General features: G+C 38.6%; 8 protein-coding genes across 9 annotated transcripts in view; 5 read left to right on the forward strand and 3 right to left on the reverse strand.

Moving 5' to 3' along the window:
- Positions 1–2,523, reverse strand: part of LOC104759101 (nardilysin-like) — a 6,812-nt gene extending 4,289 nt beyond the window's left edge. The window contains exons 1-9 of the mRNA XM_010482070.2: positions 2,437–2,523; positions 1,770–2,194; positions 1,612–1,687; positions 1,460–1,506; positions 1,208–1,320; positions 818–891; positions 588–683; positions 379–498; positions 17–250 (exon numbers count right to left, since the gene is read on the reverse strand). Coding sequence (XP_010480372.1) covers positions 17–250; positions 379–498; positions 588–683; positions 818–891; positions 1,208–1,320; positions 1,460–1,506; positions 1,612–1,687; positions 1,770–2,194; positions 2,437–2,521 — 1,270 coding nt within the window. The 5' untranslated portion in view covers positions 2,522–2,523. The remainder of the gene's footprint in view (positions 1–16; positions 251–378; positions 499–587; positions 684–817; positions 892–1,207; positions 1,321–1,459; positions 1,507–1,611; positions 1,688–1,769; positions 2,195–2,436) is intronic.
- Positions 2,463–5,698, forward strand: LOC104754852. Of its 2 annotated transcripts, XR_762161.1 has the most exons (7): positions 2,463–3,129; positions 3,229–3,503; positions 3,820–4,004; positions 4,091–4,151; positions 4,243–4,303; positions 4,864–4,990; positions 5,301–5,698. XR_762161.1 is itself a non-coding variant. In XM_010477139.1 (6 exons), the coding sequence occupies exons 1-5, from the start codon at positions 2,547–2,549 to the stop codon at positions 4,297–4,299; spliced, it is 1,161 nt and encodes a 386-aa protein (XP_010475441.1). In that variant the 5' UTR covers positions 2,463–2,546; the 3' UTR covers positions 4,300–4,303; positions 4,864–5,698. The 2 variants fall into 2 exon arrangements, 1 of the variants encoding a protein (XP_010475441.1); XM_010477139.1 differs by having other exon boundaries at positions 4,864–5,698.
- On the reverse strand, positions 5,935–7,108 carry LOC104754853 (transcription repressor OFP4-like). Its single transcript, XM_010477140.1, has one exon. The coding sequence runs from the start codon at positions 7,018–7,020 to the stop codon at positions 6,067–6,069; it is 954 nt and encodes a 317-aa protein (XP_010475442.1). The 5' UTR covers positions 7,021–7,108; the 3' UTR covers positions 5,935–6,066.
- Positions 8,043–8,773, forward strand: LOC104754854 (transcription repressor OFP17-like). The gene is made up of 2 exons (XM_010477141.1): positions 8,043–8,241; positions 8,323–8,773. The coding sequence occupies exons 1-2, from the start codon at positions 8,043–8,045 to the stop codon at positions 8,643–8,645; spliced, it is 522 nt and encodes a 173-aa protein (XP_010475443.1). The 3' UTR covers positions 8,646–8,773.
- LOC104754855 (putative protein TPRXL) lies at positions 10,521–11,277 on the forward strand. Its single transcript, XM_010477142.1, has one exon. The coding sequence runs from the start codon at positions 10,621–10,623 to the stop codon at positions 11,170–11,172; it is 552 nt and encodes a 183-aa protein (XP_010475444.1). The 5' UTR covers positions 10,521–10,620; the 3' UTR covers positions 11,173–11,277.
- LOC104754856 (protein TIC110, chloroplastic) lies at positions 11,863–17,392 on the reverse strand. Its single transcript, XM_010477143.2, has 15 exons — positions 16,771–17,392; positions 16,628–16,687; positions 16,415–16,538; positions 16,235–16,303; positions 16,039–16,137; positions 15,842–15,908; positions 15,489–15,553; positions 15,310–15,404; positions 14,753–14,880; positions 14,579–14,679; positions 14,219–14,435; positions 13,763–13,917; positions 13,439–13,564; positions 12,364–13,335; positions 11,863–12,267 (listed from the first exon to the last, which is right to left on the reverse strand). The coding sequence occupies exons 1-15, from the start codon at positions 17,283–17,285 to the stop codon at positions 12,019–12,021; spliced, it is 3,042 nt and encodes a 1,013-aa protein (XP_010475445.1). The 5' UTR covers positions 17,286–17,392; the 3' UTR covers positions 11,863–12,018.
- On the forward strand, positions 17,553–19,129 carry LOC104754859 (U2 small nuclear ribonucleoprotein B'' 2-like). The gene is made up of 5 exons (XM_010477146.2): positions 17,553–17,678; positions 17,874–18,046; positions 18,262–18,355; positions 18,461–18,546; positions 18,661–19,129. Exons 1-5 carry the CDS (start codon positions 17,606–17,608, stop codon positions 18,916–18,918), a joined length of 684 nt encoding a protein of 227 aa, XP_010475448.1. The 5' UTR covers positions 17,553–17,605; the 3' UTR covers positions 18,919–19,129.
- LOC104754857 (cation/H(+) antiporter 14-like) overlaps positions 19,217–21,481 on the forward strand; it is a 3,936-nt gene continuing 1,671 nt past the window's right edge. The window contains exons 1-3 of the mRNA XM_010477145.1: positions 19,217–19,764; positions 19,900–20,895; positions 20,984–21,439. Coding sequence (XP_010475447.1) covers positions 19,513–19,764; positions 19,900–20,895; positions 20,984–21,439 — 1,704 coding nt within the window. The 5' untranslated portion in view covers positions 19,217–19,512. The remainder of the gene's footprint in view (positions 19,765–19,899; positions 20,896–20,983; positions 21,440–21,481) is intronic.

Below are 21,481 nucleotides of genomic sequence, written 5' to 3' on the forward strand. Positions count from 1 at the left end.
GGATTTGATTTCTTACCATGTCCTAATAGATGTGCTAGATAGTCTTCCGGCTTCTTCACATATGCATGGCGAAGAGGGGGGAGAGTCCATGTCAAATCAAGAATATGAACATCTTTAACCGCTTCTAGGCGATATAATTTACCGCCTTTCCAAATAGGACCTTCTGCCTCCAGAGTTGGCCTGATTTTGGATCCGTTTTTTACAGCACCAAATAGTTCTACAACCCAACTTTCAAGCATATCAAGAGATTCTGCAAGATTTAAAGGTGGCCATTAAATTCAACAAATTAAAATAGTAACACAAGCCAATCTTTAGGAATGTATATAGCGACTTTCCAAGAATCACCACCAAACACATTATACATCTAGAGAATTTTACCTCCCCCAATGACAACGAGCTTCATTAATCCACCATGGTAATATTCTTTATATAATTTCACAATACATTCCCGTAAGTCAACCCCATTTTCCATTGCACCACTTAAGCTCTTCTTGTTACCTTCCAGAGCACATAAAGGACACGTTAATATTATAAAATTTCATGAATATCTTAAGTGTGGCTAGAAAGGTACTCCGAGATATCCTTACCCCATGCAAACCTATTAAAAGGATGACCCTTTGCAGACGTATAGCACTGAAGTTGTTGCAGGCGACATGAATCATTTTGGATGGCCTGGTTAAATTCTACAAATTTGGATTTTGTTAGCAAGACACTTTTACCATATTAAAAGGTTAACTTATCTGAATGTTGATTGGAGATGGATCTTTTGACAGATTAAAACAAAGAAATAAGTGTATGATTAACAGGCAAGAGAAACCTGAATCAACGGCAAGGAGTTCTCGTTCCATAGCCTCGGTCTTCATAAGCGGTGCAACAAAAAACTGAGAGAACCTAATAACAAAAAAAAAACAAATCTTAAGTCAAATAAACCTTCTGAAGAACACAAACGAAAAGGAAAAAGATTAAACCTAACAGAAAAGGAAAATGTTTTACAGCAAACGGTTTAGGTAAAATGAAAGTGATTACATAGTTAAGAGCACTAGGGATAATAGAACAAGACATCTTCCTTTACCATGTCATCAAAAAACTGAAATGATGACAAAATCTAAGCATGCATACTGATACATATATCGCCTGCCTTGGTATATTTACAGCAATTGACATTTAAACAGATAAGTGGAGTGGCAGCTCAAATAATTTTCAGTACCTTTTCAAGGCACCTTGAAGGAATTCTCTCTTGACTTCAAAGTGATAGCAAGTATGCTCCATTTCTGTGTACGCATTAGAGGCTCCACCATGCTTGGACAAGTAACTATCATACTGCAAGCAAAACAAAATCCAACCCGGAAGAATTCACACATATATCATGCTAGAAAATTATAAAGTTAGCATAATACACTATACGAATCTATAAATAGTGCCAAACGATTGCAAACACAGAAAATAGTGCAATGCTTACTTCATTCTCATCGGGAAACTCAGTGCTACCCATAAAAAGCATGTGTTCTGCACAAAACATAAACATTAGAGTGATTTAATCAGTAAAGAAAAAAGAAATAAAAAAAAAGTGCATTCAAACAGTAGTTCAAACTCATAGAAAGATGGAAAGACCAAGAAAGTGAGCCAATCCTTGCGCCTCCGGAGGATCCAAGAAGCTTCCCATTGAAACACACATAGCTGCAGCTGCCTAAGACACACGACACCAAACAGTTCAAAATCAAACCTTAATAAAATAAGAAAACTACTAATATAGCTTAAATTAAAAAAACCTTTTTAGTCTGATGATCTCCTTTCTCTTTCACTTCATCTTCATCCTCATCCTCATCATCTTCTTCATCTCCTTCCCCTTCTTCCTCATCATCATCTTCATAGCTTCCGTCACTATCTTCTTCTTCTTCACCGTCCTCGTCATCTTCATCAACTTGATCCGGAACAGAGCCTTCGGGATAAATATCTGGATCGTGAATAAGCAGAGCACACAATCCATTCTCCAATTCAATCACTCTGTATAACCTCCGATCGTTCGGTGACTTCACCACTACATTGTCTAAGGTCGAAACGCTCTTCGCTGATGCAGACATTGTTCTCGTTCTGAGGAGGAGATAGCGACTCGTGAACAAGTGTTGCTGCTGCAGCTTCTTAGGTTTTGCTTCTCTGTATCCTATGAATCCGACTCCGCCGCTACTCCCCTCTTCTGATTTTTTAGGATTTAAAAAAAAAAAAAAAAAAATCACTATTGCCGTTTTCTCCGTAAGGATATGACATGTAAGCCGTTTTTGGACTACATAAAACGACACGCGTTGTTATTTTAAAAGATGGAAACGGCAGAAAAAGAAGAGTATATCTGTTTCTTCCTTCCTTCCTCCATCGCTTCGTCTCTGAAATCGAACCCCCGGGGAAAGAAAGTGAATTGAAAAAGTTGAAGTTTTTACTAACCTAATTGACCATTCCTGAACAACCCAATTCGAGAAACGGAATCGAAGAGCGAGAGAGTGCGAATTTCTCCGAAAAGCCCTAACATTGTTTGGTTGAGTTAAGCAACAACAATGGCACTGTCGCAGTGGAAGGAAGCTATACTCGAAGGGATCTTCATGGAGATTGAGGATGGTGTTGTGGAGGAGAAGAATCTCGAGCGGTTAGAGAATCTAGTGGAGATTCTACACAAAGAAGGTTCTAAGGTACCCGAATCAGTCAAGGAAGCGTTTTGTAAAGTTGCTGTGGAGTGCACAGCCAAGTGTCTCGCTTTTGAGAAAGATGCAAAAAAGGCTTATATTGAAGCAATCAGATCGATATGGGTTTGTAGGATTATGCCTTTATGTGATAAGGTTAGTTGTTTGGTTACTAGTGACCTTTTGAATAGCTGTCGAAGATTATGGACGGCCCACAGTGACGAAAAGACTTGTAAGAGTTTGATGGATGAGAATACGAGAGACAAAGCTTTGGTTAGTTTGAGGAAGGTTGTTTCTGAGTTGAATCCCAACCTTGTTGCCGAGTTGAATCCTAATATGGATGCATCGGACGAGATTGAAACTAGTGAAGAATCTGAAGAGACAGAGTCAATGGTCGAAGCAAGAGAGAATGAGGTGATTAATAACAGTAAGGCGTCTGAAGCTATGGATGAAGAAAAAGGTTTACACTTTCTGAACTTTTGTTTCTTTTTTCATCTCTCTATTAACTTTGTTACTATGTGATTGTGCTTTTTGTCTGATGAATTCCCGAACCTATCAGATACTGAACCGGAAAGATCCACTTCTGGAGGGTCAAAAGCTGAACCTTTGCCCCATCGATACAAGACCATTTCATCTGCAGTTGTTGACAGAGCGCTCAGAAAGCTTAGAGCTAGTCAAATGGAGCTGATGGAAGCTTTAGGAAAAGGAGGACCGTCAAATTTAAACAATGAGTCGATTACAGAACAAGAAAATGATGTTGCTAATCCTTCTGAAACAAACGTTTCACCAAGGCCTAGCTTGATGGAGCGACGTACCACAGCACATACTTATGAAGTAAATTTACATTTCGTTTTTGGTTCATCGTATTACTTTCTTTAGATAGCTAGTTCGGTGGCACACACACATTTTTACTAAGTTTTCTAAGCACTACTATCCTGATTCATTCTTTCATCTTTTCCCATTATTTCATTTTGGCTAACCAGCTTGCTGCACTTGGTGGGAAATTAGTCTTGAGCTTTGTCTTGTTTGAATTGATCTTTTGCATATTCGTTTTTGCAGCTATAGCTGAGTTAGAATAATCTGCTATTCATGCAAAAGTATAATGTGGGACCTGTTTTCTTCTAACGGTTTTGTTTTTTTCACATTTCAGTGGGAAGACTCCATTGATGATTCCGATGGAGAACCGGGCGATGATGGTGAAATAAATAATAAATCAAAACGTAAAAAAATTGTCATGTCTCCTTTGAAGAGAAACCGAAGTGCAGAAGGTGCTAGGAGGAAGAAAGTCCCGTGGTGTACTGCAGAAACGCTGGCCGTACTAAAAGGCTTTGAAAAGTACTTGAAACCTGAAAGTCTCTTAGATGTTTATCAGATGAACATTTTTCATGCAATTTTATTCATTTGATGCTTTTGTTATTCAGGTATGGTGCAAACTGGAAGCGGATCAAAGATGAGAATCCTATTCTAGTGCGTAGAACTAATGTACACAGCTTCACTAATCTTTTTGCACGTTATTCATTTCTCAGACAGTTGATTTTGTCATGTTGCTAATAGTAGATACACTATCCCACAGGGCGATATTAAAGATAAATTTCGAGTTGAGATGAGGCGTGAAGAGCGCCGTCCTTGAGTAGGTGAGTTAAATATATACATAATCTTAAGGTACTTTCGTCACACTGGTGACCTTGAATGAAGAAGAACACTAATACTTCATTAGCATCTCAGTTCCCAAAACTAAAGTGCGTATGTAGGAAAAAGATGATATGAACTCTCACAAACAGTGAGCTTAGTTCTTAGAACCCAATAGTCGCGGTGATTTAACAAGTTAGTTTTGAAGGGAAACTCTACCTGTGAGCATATGTATAGTGCTGCTTAATACGCAATATAGTTCTCTGGATTCTCTTGAAATACTATCAACATTACCACTTTACCATGTAATGGAATGTACTATAAAAGTGCCAATTTGAATATGTCGATGGGTTTTATGGTTCTCTAATTTTGACCGTTCATGTTCTGAGTTGATAGTAGCATTAGCAAACCAACGTGCAAACACATTCATGTCAATCTAACTTTTTAATGGGTTAGATGAGCCTGTGAGCTTTGTAGGATTGGTGTTCTAATAGTTGATGATCTTTTACTTTACAAATCATATATGTATAAATCAGTCATTCAATTTTCTATTCTTTGATTCTAGGAACTGGAATTCTGGAGTAGGCATCAGACCTTTCTTGTCTAGACGAGTAACAACAAGAGCTGAACAATGACATATATGGAATGTAAAAAAACTGGGTAACATTTTGTCGCCTTTGTCTTTAAGACAGGTAAAAGTTGTGCGTATGATGATGATAATATCTAGTAAATCGTTTTGTTAACCAAACTAGGCTCCTTAATTAATCTAATAACAGTTCATCTCAGTTTATATCAAAGCTATTATGGTTTTTATTGGCTTAATTAAAACTTAAGAAACAACATTCTGTTTCTTGCTTGAAACAAGCAATCAAAAGACAGATTAACCAATGATAAATGTCTTGGATCCCATTTGAGCCTGGTGTTGTCTATTTAATGTTTATATGTATGTGGTTGATCAATTCCAGAGAAATATCCATAATGTACTAACTGTATAAATGGTAGAGGTGGGAGATGAGCATTGGGAAACAGCAGCAAAACAGTGGTCCTCAACTTCTTCTTCTTTATCACACAACACAGCGTTTAGGTTCTGAAAACTTTCTTTTTATCTGCTTTTCCTCTTTAATCATATCCTCTTCTGTGTCAGTGTTACTTTCTCTCTCTAGCGATTATGTTCTTCAGGCTCCATTTTCATGTTTCCAGCTTCCCTATTCATTATGACTGGAACCCATGGCTGCTAAGTACTTGATGGGTTTCTGACTCCTCTCCGTGTGCCTCTTGTCACTACACTCTTGGCTTTTTTTTTTATTATTTTTGCTCTAGTACATTTGTTATTTCCCATCTTTTTCATTCTTGCAATATGACTCATTACTATTGACCAAAGTCGATCAATCCTAATCTAATCCAAGGTTTGTTCTTACAAAAGTTATATGATTATTGCTTCGCCTTTTTTTTTCAATGTTCATCAAGATATTTTTTCCATAACTCTCATGCAACAGTTTAGACCACTTTTCAGAAAGCTGTTTTTATTTTTTGCCTCAAATATCCGGTTTTTGTGAGAGTCATGGGATTAAAGGCTTATTGCTGTAATTTGGATCTCTCAGTCCAGAAACAGTCTTTGTCACGTTATACAGAGAAAAAAAAACACAAAACTGGTCTTGCAAATGAAATCTCCACAGCTGCATCAGACTCTTTGAAATAGCTACAATTAACAGGAGAATTAATGCATTTGATCATAGTTTATGCTAACAACATCACTTACTACACGTTCTTACTTGGATGCAAATTTAGGGTTTATGACTTCAAGCCAGATTTGAACGAAAACCTTGATGATAAGATCATGATATTCCTTGGGATTCAAGGTAAGGTAACATGCTAGAAGATCCTCCAAGTCTTTAGAGGCTCTGATGTTGTTCTCTGTTATCATTTCCACCATTGATTCTCTGAAATCCTTCTTGGGATCAAGAGAGCTCTTGATTACTGCAAAACTGTCACAAACTTGTGTGTTCTGCAATCTCGATGTGCTTCTACGAGGTGAGAATTGAAGTCTAGGAGAACTCACTCTTAGTTTTATCCTTGGAGATTTTACTGATGATCTTCCTCCACTAGAAACTAATGGTTTCTGATGGTTCTTCTGGATTCTACATGCATCTTCCTTTTTCTCTTTAATGGTAACCTCCACAGATGGATGATGGGTTTTACGCAATTCCTTGGTTCGTTTACTTCCAGGGCAGGCTTTCTCCGTTGAATCAAACACCCTGATCTCTTTGGACATTTTCTTCTTGGAATCTCTGTTGTATATGTTGATGATGAAATCATCTGCAGAAGAACTGAGTTTCGAGTTGGTAGAGGCAGGGGAACAGTCTTGTTGTCGAAGACATTTGATCTTCTTCTTGTTGAAATCTGCAGATAGAGAAGAAGAGGTAGGAGGAGAAGGCTTGTAAACAGTCTTCCTTTTGCTCTGTGATTTGTGAAGAGAGTTTCTTGGTGTAATTCGAAAGGTCTTAGACTCTAAGGAAGTGCGTGATCTATCGGAGATGTAAGAGCTTGAAGAGTAAGGAAGAGACAGAGACTTAGAGTCAGAGGAAGTCTTTCTCTTCTTGGTAGTGTTGAAGGAATAAGGAGGAGGTGGAGAATGCTTATTTCTGAGTTTGGTCATGTTCTTGAGCTTGTGGAACCATTCACTTGGGATCATAGCTGACAATCTGAACTTACAATTCCTCATCTCTGCTTCCAACAAAAAAAAATTGTGATCTTCTCATAGAAAAGAAAGTAAAGCTGTAGAGTTTTGTCCGAAGTTAAAGAGATTCTAATCTATGCTTCGTGACAGACTGACAGATATAAAATAGAGAAGAAAGTGAAGATTGAGACTTGCATGTATGTAGGGGACTAGGACAGAACAGTATGGGTCCACTTCGTAGAATGTCTTCTGTTTTGTACCAAACCCATTCCGGTTTCTCTCCCAAACAGTATCAAATTGATATAAATTGTCCCATCTGAACCGGGAAATCATTACTGAACATAAAAATTTCCTAAAATTTTGTCACTTGTAAGATTTCAATTGTTTGGGAGGGGATTAGACACTAAACAGAATATTTCTGGTGAGTTGCTTCCAAAACATGATTCGGTGAACGTGACCAAAAAAAGGGATTTTAACAAAAAAAGGTTGAACAAGATTTCAGGTTCAGGTCCCATCTATTAACTTATAGCAAAGTCACACACAAGTATAACAATAATAGTGTCAAAAAAATACTGTAGAGAATAAAAGACATATTTGCATAATACTCGGCAAAACAATACAAGACACGTATGCTTTGGACCCAAACCTTTTGTTGGGTTTTTGGGTCAACGACTCAGACAGTCAAACTAGGGTTCCACAGAGTGACAGATGATCAAGGTAAATAATGAAGCGGCTCGGTTCGGGACAAGAAGAGTGAACATCAGAGAACCCTAACGGCTAGGTCCAAAGTTTGGGTTGTACTAATTGATTTATTAGTTTTCTAAAGATTTGGAAATTTCAAGTAGCCGTACATATATGCTTTGAGATTTCTGTGGTAATGTTGAAACTACATTTTGTTTTTGTGTTACCTTGAGGTATATTATTAAAGAAATAGGTCTAAAAGGTCATGGTTACCACCATTACGACTTCAAAGGGAAAGGACGTGAGGACCACGTAACACAAACCACCCTCCCAAAACTAACATTATACGTCACAACAAAAACCAAACAGAGTTGCAACGATTTAGAATGAGACTGAAGTCAAGTTTGATGAGCTTGAAATCAAAGCTTTCAAGATCATGCAACAGACTCATCTCCTTCTTCCATGCCCGTTTTGGCAATGTCAATACCACACAGTCTTCTTCTTCTAGTTTGTTGTCTTGTCTCTGTTTCCTCAATACTAATAAAGATCAGAGGATGAGCCGCATCAGACCCAGAAGTTCCCCGTGTAACAACAATTTTCTTTGTAACTATTACCATTTTGTAGGTCAGTTTTGATCTTAATTTTATCATACTATGCCCAATGCAGCTAGTCTGATCGACGATGTGAAGCTTCTGCATTCAAGGAAGATGTTTCCTTTGGCTGAGACGCAAAGGAACAAGAAAGCGAGGAAGAGTCAAAGATACATGTCAAAGGAAAATGGTGTGAAAGAGGCTTGTAGAAGCTTCGAGAACTATATGATCCATATGGTCGTTGAAGATGGGAAAATTGATGATCTGATGGACATGGAAGAGTTTCTCTATTATTGGAATAATCTGAATAACACTATCTTCCTTGATCTTGTTACTAGATTCTATGGAGATATCTGCACTGACTTGTTCCCAATCGATGATGACTGTGTTAAAAATTGATAAAAATGGGGTTTTATATGTGCGTGTGTTAACACAGAGCATCTGATATTCTGATGCAGAGTATATTTCTCTGTGTTCTGTATTTTTGTAAGTTCTTCCGTGGTCGTTGTCTCCACTTTGATCGTGACAGCAACTTTTATTTTAATACACTTCACTTACAAAGCATCCACAGTATTCCACACACAGTCGCCGCCATAAGCCTCTTTGATCGAATAAAAGCCCAATACGCTTTTAAAAATTAACCAAGTCCCACATCGAAAATATAATAAATAGATACTAACCCATAACTCCTATAAATATAATAGCTAATCCATTTTGGTTTCAAAACATCTACACAGCAGTGGGCTTTCCTAAAGGCCCTATTGTTGGAAGGTACCAATGTTTTTAAAAACGTTTTAGTGTTTTTTTCTTTTTCAGCTTTTTAAAACGTTTGTATTTTTAGCTTTTAAAACTTTTTTTTATACGGTTTTTTATTTTCTTTGTTTTGTTTTGGTTTTTAAGTGTTGAATTTTAAATTTGTTTAAAGCAAACCGGATACAACATCCAGTCCATATTGTTTGTGGTCTGTAAGAGGTGTTCTAGGTCCAATATGCCTTATACATAACTTAAATTTAATTTTAACAAAAAAAATAATAATAAATAACTTAAATTTAACTTCTTCTTTTTTTTGTGAACCACACTTTTTTCTTAAATTTTCAAAAAACTTTTATATTCATTCATGTTATTTAAACTTATAAGGTTTTATAAATAAGAAATTGTTTTGTTTTTTTTTTTAATATTTTTGTTTAAGGTTTTGCAGATAATATTTTATTTAAATCTGTATGATATGATTTCTGGAGAAAAAAAAAATATTTTTCCTTCCAATAAATTTCTGGATAATTTAGTCCTTTCATTTAATACTTGTGTAATGTTTTAAACTAATATATAAACTAAATTATCCTTTAATGTTTATTAATTAACTTAATTCTACTTTTAATAAGAAAACAAAGACTACTACTTGATACACTCTTATACAGTTTTCTTACAACTTTTCAATTACTTTTAATTTTTATCTCTTCAGCTCTTCCTCTTGTGCCAACTCATTACTAAACACATTGGTATTTAATAGAGAATTCAAAAGTATAAAACAAGTTAATGGACTCGAAAAAAGATTAATTAAGGTGACAAAAGGTGCTTCATGTTTATCTCGAGAAGATTAATATATGTGGTAAGTCACTGGTTCTAGCTAGTTCGTGTACAATAGTGATAATATAAACATCTTTTTTGTATGCATAAAATCTAGCGATGCCTTAGCCATTCTTGAAAGCAAGGTTCTCACACGTTATTTCAGCGATAAACCACCTCCACCTCTCTGACTTTTCAACCATTTTAGGGCTGCTTTGATTAACTTTAACAGGTTTAATTAGGCATATATCCTTATATTATATATGTAATATGTATGCTTTGGAATAAAAGTTTGGGAAACAAGAACGTTACAGTTGTGTGTGTGAAATGTGCAATCCATTTCTAAGTATTCTCTTATTCTTTTTCATTAGGTGATGATATGTATGAGTAAGAGCTTTACCTGTGCAAACAAGATTAAGCTTGCATATTTAAGCAAAAGTCCCAACTCCCAAGTGTCTCGGAGTTACATTGACTTTTAACAATATTGTCTAGTTGAAGAATATAAGAGTGTGCAGGTTAAGTATTATATAAATAAAATTGGATCAATGTTGGAACTATAGATAATACTCTCAGTGGCTTCCATGAAGCAGAGTCCAGAGACATCACACCTCGAGATTCTAATATATTTTTTTACTCATTCAAAAATCTATACTAAAATAAGATGACAAAAAAAATTCAAAACTTTTGAATCTGAATCTAAATCTTCTTCACCCAATAAAAAAAAAAAAGTCAAGTCTCTTTCTCTCCATAGTTCTTATAATTGAGCAATAAGCCAAGAAACAAAAGTCACTTCCTAACATAAAGTGTCCAAATGACTCAACTGGATCGTTCTAGGGTTTCCACGACCAAACTGATCCTCTCCGTGGTCGTCGACGGTGACTATTACGGCGGATCATCGGCCGCCATTCCCTTTAACTGGGAGTCTCAGCCCGGAACCCCTAGACGATTCTTTAAACGATCCTCCTTGTCAGGTTTCGATTCTGATTCTGATTTCAATTCTCCGGTTTCAGGTCCACTCACACCTCCTCCTTCTTACTTCTACACTTCTCCTTCCTCAACAAAAACACCCGTAAACCCTAAAAAAACCAACACTCTCTTTGGTTCCTTGCTTCCCAAGAATCGTAGCTCCCCATCGTCTCCGGCTTCTTCTTTTACTTCGTCTTCATCAACAAGGTCACACTCGTCTTCGGTTACGTCTTCTCCATTGAGGACTTCTGATTCGTGCAGCAGAAGGAACAGAAGGAGATCAATGTTGTTCGACTCTGCTGCGAGTTTAGACTACGGATCCAATCATTATACTAATGCTAAATCTTCAGGATGTTACGCTTCCATTGTCAAGATGTTACTCAGAGATGTTAAATGATTCTGCTTCTTCTTTTTGGAATCTCTCTCCTAATTTGTTATTAATTTTTCACTTTTTTGTAATCTCAGAAATAATTTCTGAACTATGTTTCATCTCAATGAATCAATCGATTGAATCATATCAAACTCTAGTAGCTTCGATTCATCTATATTAGTTACATGATTTACAATTTACATGATAAAGAAGAAGGAAAGTGACAACCATCATAAGGGGTCTTTAGCAGACATATTTTTTGTATAATGAGAAATTTCGCCAAAAACAGTACTTCTTTACTATAATGAGATCAGATCTGAACATGTTCTGATGTTCAGTCATGTGAGACCTCAATAAACAACAATAACTTCCACTTACGGTCAAATTCTCAATCATTGAAGTAAATGTTATTATATCTTTTACTCCTTCCGTTTAATAGTATAGATGATGTTTAAGAGGGTTTTCTTTGTTTCATAATGTAAACAAAGAAGTATGGCATTATTTGACGCCATACTTTTACTCAAAATATACGGAGGGAGTATGTTTTAACAGAAACACACATCACGTGACGCCATATAGAGTATGTGCATAATATTTAAAATTCCTTACACATTGGCTTATTCTAGGATTCATAGAGTTTCTTGAGTTTTTCATAATTATATTTTGATTTTTGAGCACTTTTGAGGTACTAGTTAGGCATTATTTGTTCACGTCTTGTTGATTGTGGATCTTTAAATTTATTCCAATCAGGTCAAGTTTTTGGTTCTGATACAAAATTTTCACAGGCTTTGGTCAAATTTTAAACTCAAAAATCGTTTTACCTCCCTCGACCATAAAACAATACAAAATAACTCAAGCTATTTCTCCATAGATTTAGAAGACGAAATTGCCCTCTTCTGCAGCAGAAGATAATGCTTCATCTTCCATCTCACGGAGCGCAGCTGCATTTGAATCATCTATTCCCAGCAGATATTGCAGCCTCGAGACTTTTTCCTGCGCGGGTTTAGGATTACTTTTTGAATAAATAGCATATAGATCGGATAGTTCCTCTGAGACCTCCCATGACATCGGCTCAGCCGGCACAGCTTTGTCACATGCAAGCAAATCATTCAGCGACGAGACCTGTAGCCATAGAAGAAGCATACACGAGTCATACCTACAAGCTGAAATATCCAGAGTTTATGTCAAGATAAATAGGGGGAAAGAGGATTTGCATACCACTCCTTTAGCGTTTCTCTGCCTGAGTAATGCCACGGCTTGGATCAGAGAGTTTGATAATCTACTCTGAGCGAGATCATGGACAACTCTTTTGGCTTTTTCCACATCAATACTGAGATCGGATGGGATTGTCTGGTAAACTTCGATTTCATCAAATTCACCTGTTCCTGATGAGAATATGTCATTCACTGTCTTCTTAAATAATTTCTCTCTCAGGCTCACGGCGATCATGCTGTCAAGACTCACGTTTGCCTCCTTGAGCTCCCGTATCTGCTTAATGTTCAGTCTTCCTTGGTTAACAGCAGTTTCTATCGCGTTTGCCATTTTTGTTGTGGTTATGTTCTTTATAACCTTCTCGGCTTGTGGCTGAGGCAAACCAACTTGTTTTTGCAACTCGTCTAGCTGCTCTACTCTAGCCTTTGTCAATTGGCCATCAGCTAAAATCACTTCAGCTTGTTGCCTAAAAGCCTGCTCGGCTAAACCTACGTGAATGTTGACTATTTCTTTCGAAGTCAATCCAAGAATCCCACCAAGCTGATTCAGAAGCACGTACTCTGAATCGTCTCTCTTTGTTGTGATTTGGGCGCCAAAAGGGATTCTTGTTACCTCTCCGGTTAGACAGTAGAGCAAGTATGTTTTGTAGAGATCGATTCTGTCCCTGTCGGGAAGATCATCTTTAAGAGTTATCTCAGTCTGGCCAGGCTTGCCCATCTTCTCAGCAATTTCCTTGTCGGGTCTCGTCTTTCTTAGCGATTCAAGAGATCCCCATTCCTCATCTTCACCATCTACTTCTTTCTCTTGAACAGGCTCCTCCTCAGGTGCCTTATCAGATGATTCTCCCTTAATATCAGCAACCATTTCAGTCACAACTAACGTGTTGAAAGCTATCATCTTCTTGAGCTCCTTTGCTGACTCGGTGCGGTTCTCTGCTGCTCTTGCTCGTCTGATATAGTTTGTGAAAACCCTACGGACCTGCATCAATGAAGAGCTTTGTTTTTCATGCCCTGCTATGAGAAGTCGGAAAAAATCAAATCCTAATACCAAACATGGAGAAAGTGAATAGTGAGATACTCACAGCCTTGCTGGCAATGGACATGGCAGTTTCTCTTGATAAGCGAAGACCGTGGGCAGCCTTTCTTACTGATTTGCGAGTTTCGGCATCATAACCATCCACTCCAGAAGAGATTGCATCCCTCACAACCTGGAAAAGATCAAACAAATATCTGTAGGTAAACATTTCGAAAACAAGATATGAAGGATATGATGTAGTCAAAATAAAGTCAATGGAAAAAGATTGAAAACAAAAGATGAGACATTTATGTATTATCAACATATATTAATTTTTAAAAGACAGCAGGAACATGAAAACTAGGATGAAGGGATGAGGTGATAACATTACCTTTTCAAATATGGTTCCACAGATTTCTGCATGAGCTTTCTCAACGGTTTGCTGGGGTATACAGAGCATGACTCTTAACCTTAACAAGGCAGCAACATTGTCATCGCTCAGCTCCCCATCAGTAACACACTGTTGAAGCTTCTGCCGATAGATCTCTAAGGAAGAGAAGGTGCTTGTCAGATAATAGAAAAAAAAGACCAAAATTGTAAAGTACAGCATGTAACCCTGTGAAAACACCGGACTTATTGGAAGTTTGTTGAGAACCAAATCTACAACGCTGAAAGCTAGCTCGCAAAGGATAAGGAATCAGCAGGATTACAAGCCATGAACAAAACTATTAAGATTTTAATCCATGGAACCTATCTTATATTTGGACGATTTGTGCAATTCAAACTGTATACCTCATTCATAACATAACAACATAAGGTTTCATTGGTTAATGGAAGGTCCATATACCTTCATGGATCGAGCCTGCCTTCTGTGCATCAAAGTGTAGCTCCTCGCAGAGCTTTTGAAGGTATTTTGCTTTACTGTCTTGTGCTTCAAGGTCACCACTAGAAACAGAGTTAGCAAGTCTTTTACGGTATGCCTTGGACGTCACATCAATACTAATAGCTTCAGCTTCCCGTTTTCCCAGTCCGAGTATGTTTCTAAGTTGGCTCATTGCTGCGAGCTACAATTCAGCAGAAAGACAATCAGAAAATAAAAAAAATTATGGGGCTTGGATAGAGGGTACAGCATCTGAAACACCTCTCTAAAGAACTTGCAACCAAGCTTTAGTATGTACTATCTTATATAAATCTGGTGTGAGTTTACCTTATTGTCTTCTATGCGCCCACCAGATAAAGCATCTGTAACATATGCTCTATAAAGGAGCTTTAAATCATCCATTCTCCTCTCAAAATCAGACTCATCACCTAAGCCACAGAGATGCAAGGTTGAGAGCCTATAATTTTTATTCAGAAAAGAGGAGGTCAAAAGCATTTTCACCTATCAAAGAAATAGGGCCAAGCCCGCGTGCAAATTGATCTGCCTCTGAATGACTTTTCAAGGATACCAGCAGGTTGTTAAACTCCAGTACTTTTTCTAGCTCTTCCACGACAGATGCCAAACTCTTCCTGGATAAAATCAGGTAATTTAAATGACAATCAATGAAACTACTATATACTAGACTTGCTAGATGATCCAATTTGTTTCCACTATTCATTATCTAAACGATACAAAAACTTCTAAAATTAAAATCTCATGACTTTACTTCACAGTAAATAACCCTAAGACTGTGTTAAAATACTTATATTAGAAAGATACTTCAACAAAGCAAAAGAGGGAAATATTTCTGATCAATTTTTGCAAAAACCAAATCTCAAAACTAAAGCAACATGTTCATCCCGACCAAACTCACTGTATATATATGCACCCAATCCTACAGCAGAAGTCACAACTAATTGGTACAAGAATAATAAGTTGAAAGTGTAAACCATATTAATTCACATGGATTATAATTGTTCTATGCATTATTATGTAAGCAAAATGTTAAAGTGCTTTACGTTGCTCGTGTGCGAGACTTAAGTATGCTGAGCGCCGATGAAATGTTCTCTATGACTACTTTTCTTGTATGCTCTCTAAACAGGTCTTCAGCTAGCTGTGAGGGAGAAGAAACTGTCAGAAGAAGTATAACCAGACTACCATAGATGCAGGAAGTGAATGCCACAAAGAAATAGAGTACCTCATCAGAAAGCTTGAATGATAGTTGTGCTTTTCTAAGGTCCACAAGGTTTTCTACGTTAATATCTGCAAGAACATGTTTGGAAAGATGACCATGTAAGTTTCCATGCATTAAGCTGACGAAAAAGTTAAGCTATATCTATTATCAATTTTAAATGAGAAGGATCCATTACATCATTACAGTCCCATGCAAAGTAACAATTAAGGTTGGTATTTAGACAACTCGCTGAGAAACGAATCATACAAAACCCAATGGACAAAAAAGTGCCACATGAATTGATATAACCAACACAAGCAAACTCTCTCCGTTCTACAAGGTAACATTACTTCCCTTCTCATAATGTAAAACATTACCTCTACCAACTAATTTTAACCGTTCGGCATACAGTTGCTTTGCATTTTCACGGATAGCAATCTCAACCTAGAAATGAGATAAAGACAATAGCAGAGAACTTCAGATTACCATATCGGAGTAAGTTGCCAATATGCAACTTCCCATAAAACAAATATTGCGCAAAATCACAAAGTATGGAAAAATTGTAGATGCCTACCTGAGCATCTGTGACCTTCAATACTCGCTTCCAAGGCAAAAGGAAGGATGACGCGTCTCCAAACACAAGAGCTGAAACATATACAAGCCTCATAAATGCCTGCACTGGAAGCATACAACTTGTGATCACGCTTGCGCTCTCTCTTTCTGAACAATCCCACAATAAAAAGAACAAATACTAGGAACTGGCGACTCACCCGACGCTGTTCTGCATCACCTTCACGTTCCCCAGTCTCAAGTCTTTGCCTAAAAATCCTGCGGCCAATCTAAACAAAACCAAGGAATTAGTGATTATGCAATCAAGATACTTCTGAATCAACTGCAAAAAAAAAAAGCTAAAGGCTAATACAAACGAAGAAAAAGAATCTAGAAAGCACCTCCATGTGCATGGCAGCTGCATCAGGCTCGTCTATCCCCAAAGCACTTTTGAACTTGACTATCTTCGCCACTTCATCCCCTTTGAGAGACTGTCCTTCACTTGGAAGCACTGAAGTTACATACCTAATCACAGATTAAGATGCAAAGATTACTACAGAATTCTCCAATTAAGAGACAACATCTGACTTTTTAGGATTTAAAAGATGACTCACCGGCAGTATATATCACAAATCTCAGCCTGGAATACCTCGTCTCCTTTGTTAACACCATACCTGCAACACATAAGAAGGATCCTTAAGTAACGCTTCGTGTGTAAACCCCAGCAAAAATGACAACAATTCAAGCAACCACTAACCTATCAGCGATCTTTTCTACATCCTCTTTCGTCACAGCGGCAGGATCTTCAAATTCGGCAACATAATTATGCAAACCGATAGCAGCTACCTCCGGTACGGCGGAGTTCAAAGCATAAACAACAGCTCCACCGGCGGCTCCAGCTACAGCAGCCCCACCCAAGGCAATATTCCTAGAGCCAGCCAAACGGAGCCCAAGTCCGTAACCGGTAGCTAAAGACGCAGCTAAAACAACAGCAGAAGTGGCAAGCCTCACCGGCGGCGTCATCTTCTCAACAATAGGTTGCAATCCGGTGAGCTCCTTCTTATTTCCGTGTACATCGGACTGCGTAGATACTGATACTTGGTCGGAGGAAGCAGCTGAGTTGCGAGGGAAGGAAACTCGGTAACGACGGCGAGCCAAACACTCAGACTTGGAGAAACGGCGAGGCAAAGAAGGTAGGAAGTGAGAGAGAAGAGGAGACCGTGGAGAAGGTGAAATTGGAGCGTTGATGGCGGCTACGAGGGAGGGATTCATGATTCCCTCTACTGTAAAAGGATCCTAGCAGTCGTAGAGTGAAGAAGCTCGTAGGGTTTAACACAAGGAAAGAAGAAGAAGATAGAGAGAGAGATGCGGAGGAAGCAAAGGGAAAGGGATAACAAAAACATCGAAATTGCCCTTTCAAACGTCGAGACGTTTTTTAATAATATTTTATGACTGCGTGCTGTTTTTTATTTTCTAAACGGTAAGAATGTTTAAAGTAAAAAAACAAATTAAACGGCGTGTGTAAATTGGAAACGCGACAGTTTAGGGCAGGGGAAGTGTCGTCGTCGTCGTCGTCTTCGTCGCGGAGAAAAATGTTAACGGCTGATGTACCACCGAATCAGTCAATCTACATAAAGAATATCAATGAGAAGGTCAATAAAGAAGGTAACGCAATTCATTCGTTATTCTGCAATGCATAAGTTGCTTGTTCCCTGTTTTGTGAACTTGCTTCTCTTGAATGTGTTACCGTGTCTTAGGTTTGCTCGATTTGATGTTTTACGACGGTTAAATTAGATGCCTGAGTTAGTACTCTATTGATGGTTTTCAACGGTTCAATACTTTGTTTTTGTTTTTTTCCAGAGCTGAAGAGATCTCTTTACTGTTTGTTCTCTCACTTTGGAAGGATACTTGATGTGGTTGCGTTAAAGACACCTAAGCTCCGGGGACAAGCATGGGTTGTCTTCACTGAAGTCACAGCTGCTAGTAATGCTGTCCGTCAGATGCAAAACTTTCCCTTCTATGATAAGCCAATGGTACCTTTTCTCATGTCTTATCTTCCATCTCTATCCATTAGAAAGTTGCAGAGATTAACTTGGGAGTGGTAATTGAGTTTGCTTGCTGAAGGAAATATGACGACATTAGATGTTGAGGGCAAGTGATTGCTAAGTAGTAGACTAGTGAAATCTAAATTGCCATTACACATTACTAATCATATCATGGTGATGTGTGATGATCTGTTTGGGTGCAGCGGATACAATATGCAAAATCAAAGTCAGATTGTGTTACTAAAGCCGAAGGGACTTTTGTTCCGAAAGAAAAGAAGATAAAGCAAGAAGAGAAAGGTTTAACCTTTCGTGTCTATCACAAAGTTCAAACTTTTCATCTTCCTCTTCTTAGTCTTCTACTTTCCATCTTATATTTAACAGAACCACACATTTTACTTTCAGTTGAAATGAACCAACATGCTGAAGAAACTCAACAACCAAGCATGCCTACTGGCCCAACCGCTGTGAATGGAACGCCTGTGGCTGTGGTAATTTCTCTTTCTCGCATCAACCCAAATAACTCAACATTTATTCTTCTGACAGACATCATCGTTTGCAACTTAGTCTGTCTGTAAACTCTTGTTTCTCTTCAATTTTTGCAGCCGAGTGGGCAAGACACGATTCCACCAAACAACATACTCTTCATTCAGAATCTTCCCATTGAGACGACTGGCATGATGCTTCAGATGCTGTTTGAGCAATACCCAGGATTCAAGGAGATAAGAACGATCGAAGCAAAACCCGGAATTGCGTTTGTGGAGTTTGGAGACGATGTTCAATCTTCTATGGCCATGCAGGCTCTTCAGGGTTTCAAGATCACTCCACAGAATCCAATGGTAATCTCTTTTGCCAAGAAGTGAAAGCCAGAGGTTTGTCTACCTTTGAACGAACAAATGCTATGCGGATGAATGGTAGTGGTATACTAATTTGCGGCTGTTTAAAAGCAAAAGGTCGTATCATGTTTTGGTTCAATTCCGGTTAGTGGTTTGAAGGACCTAGATAAAGCTCTTTAGTCTTTAGACCAGAATGTAATGAGATTCGAAAAAAATTAGCATTTTAAATGCCTTTATATTATTAGGACTTAGAGGGAAATTAAAACCACGAATTTAGAATGAGAAGATTATGGGATGTTTATTAACATCAACCAGCCAAAAAATAGTCGGAATCAATAAATAGAAGCAACAAATAGGCTTCATCTCTCTCTTTTTTTCTCTCACTTCCCTTTTTGTCTTTGACCTTTTAACAAAACTTAGAGATCATTCTACATTTGATGATAGCAAGATAATTAACGTTTCCCCAAAATAAAAACAGAGTCCTCTGTTTTGTTTCTTCATCTCACTAAGAGATTCTCAGTTTTCTCTGTCCACATCAAGTAGTTTCTGCATATTACAGAGCAATTCCTCTTCCTCCAAGCTCTGCACACTCGTCTTTTGTACGCACAAAAGATCAGAGCGATGTCAAAGCTAGACATGGATGAGGTGAACTCGATGCATAAAGGCAAAGTTCATGGGCCGTTCTTGGTGGAAAACATGGTGTGCCAAAAAAACCACATGCTGACCTCAAAAGTTGTTTTCTTGGGCAGTGACCCTCTCAAATACGCAATGCCACTTTTGTTGCTGCAAATGGCCATCATCATCGTCACTTCAAGGCTTCTCTACCGCCTTCTCAAGCCCTTGAAGCAAGGCATGATCTCTGCCCAAGTCTTGGTAATAAGTTTGTCTATAATTCTTTCTTTTTCTGTGATCCAAGAGTCCCAGAGGAAAACTTAGGCTAATCTATGGAATCTTGAGCTCTTTTCATTTCTTTCCTTTTATTGAATTTTGCGAAATGTTATCACGCAGGCTGGTATAATCCTAGGACCGTCTTTGATTGGCCAAAACCTTGCATACAAAGATATGGTATTCCCCATGAACGGAAAAATCACTTTACAAACTCTCGCGAACCTTGGTTTCTTCATCCATCTTTTCCTACTCGGACTAAGAATCGACGCTAGCATCATTCGTAAAGCTGGTTCCAAAGCCATACTCATTGGTACAGCCTCCTACGCCTTCCCGTTCTCCCTCGGTAACCTCACTGTCCTCTTCTTGAAAAACACTTACAAGCTCTCGCCAGACGTTGTCCATTGCATCGGCACAGTGATCTCCCTCAATGCAATGACCTCATTCCCGGTCACCACAACCGTCTTAGCCGAGCTCAACATCCTTAACTCTGATCTTGGACGGTTAGCCACGAACTGCTCCATTGTCTGTGAGGCCTTTAGCTGGATTGTGGCACTCGTTTTCAGAATGTTCTTGCGGGATGGGACAGCATCTAGCATTTGGTCTTTCGTTTGGGTCTTTGGTCTTATCCTAGTGATTTTCTTCATCTGCAGACCGGCCATCATCTGGCTGACAGAGAGAAGAAGCATTTCCATCGATAAAGCAGGTGACATCCCATTCTTCCCGATTATAATGATCTTGTTGGTAATAAGCTTGACCTCCGAAGTTCTCGGGGTCCATGCGGCGTTTGGAGCGTTCTGGCTCGGTGTATCTCTCCCGGATGGACCTCCGTTGGGAACCGGGCTCTCGACAAAGCTCGATATGTTTGCAACTAGCCTTACGCTCCCTTGTTTCATCGCCATTAGTGGATTGCAGACCAATTTCTTCGTGCTCGGAAAGAGCCACGTGAAGATCATTGAGGCCGTAATACTCATCACATACGGCTGCAAATTCCTTGGAACAGCAGCAGCTTCCGCTTATTGCAACATACAAGTCAGAGACGCATTTTGTTTGGCCCTCTTGATGTGTTGCCAAGGAGTCATTGAGATCTACACATGCGTCATGTGGAGAGACGAAAAGGTATAATTAGAAGGCCTCCATTATTTATTTGCTTCTCTGATCAAATTGTCTCTAAACGTAAGATCTGTCCATATAATCAATCTCGCAGGTTCTAAACACAGAATGCTTCAATCTCCTTATCATCACGCTCTTGCTCGTGACTGGCATTTCACGGTTCCTAGTTGTATACCTCTACGACCCGTCGAAGCGCTATAGAAGCACGAGCAAGCGAACGATCCTCAACACGAGACAACGAAACCTTCAGTTCCGTCTCCTGCTTTGCGTCTACAACGTCGAAAATGTACCTTCCATGGTTAATCTTCTAGAAGCTTCTTACCCGAGTCGTTTCAGCCCGATCTCTGTCTTCACGCTGCACCTCGTCGAGCTTAAAGGCAGAGCACACGCTGTGCTCGTACCGCATCACCAGATGAACAAACTCGATCCCAACACAGTGCAATCCACTCAAATCGTCAACGGTTTCCAACGTTTCGAACAGCAGAACCAAGGAACCCTAATGGCTCAGCATTTCACAGCTGCAGCTCCATTCTCCAGCATCAACGACGACATTTGCACTCTCGCCCTTGACAAGAAAGCAACGCTCGTTATC

The sequence above is a fragment of the Camelina sativa genome, chromosome 17 (assembly GCF_000633955.1).
Source record: "Camelina sativa cultivar DH55 chromosome 17, Cs, whole genome shotgun sequence".
Taxonomy (NCBI): Eukaryota; Viridiplantae; Streptophyta; class Magnoliopsida; order Brassicales; family Brassicaceae; genus Camelina; species Camelina sativa.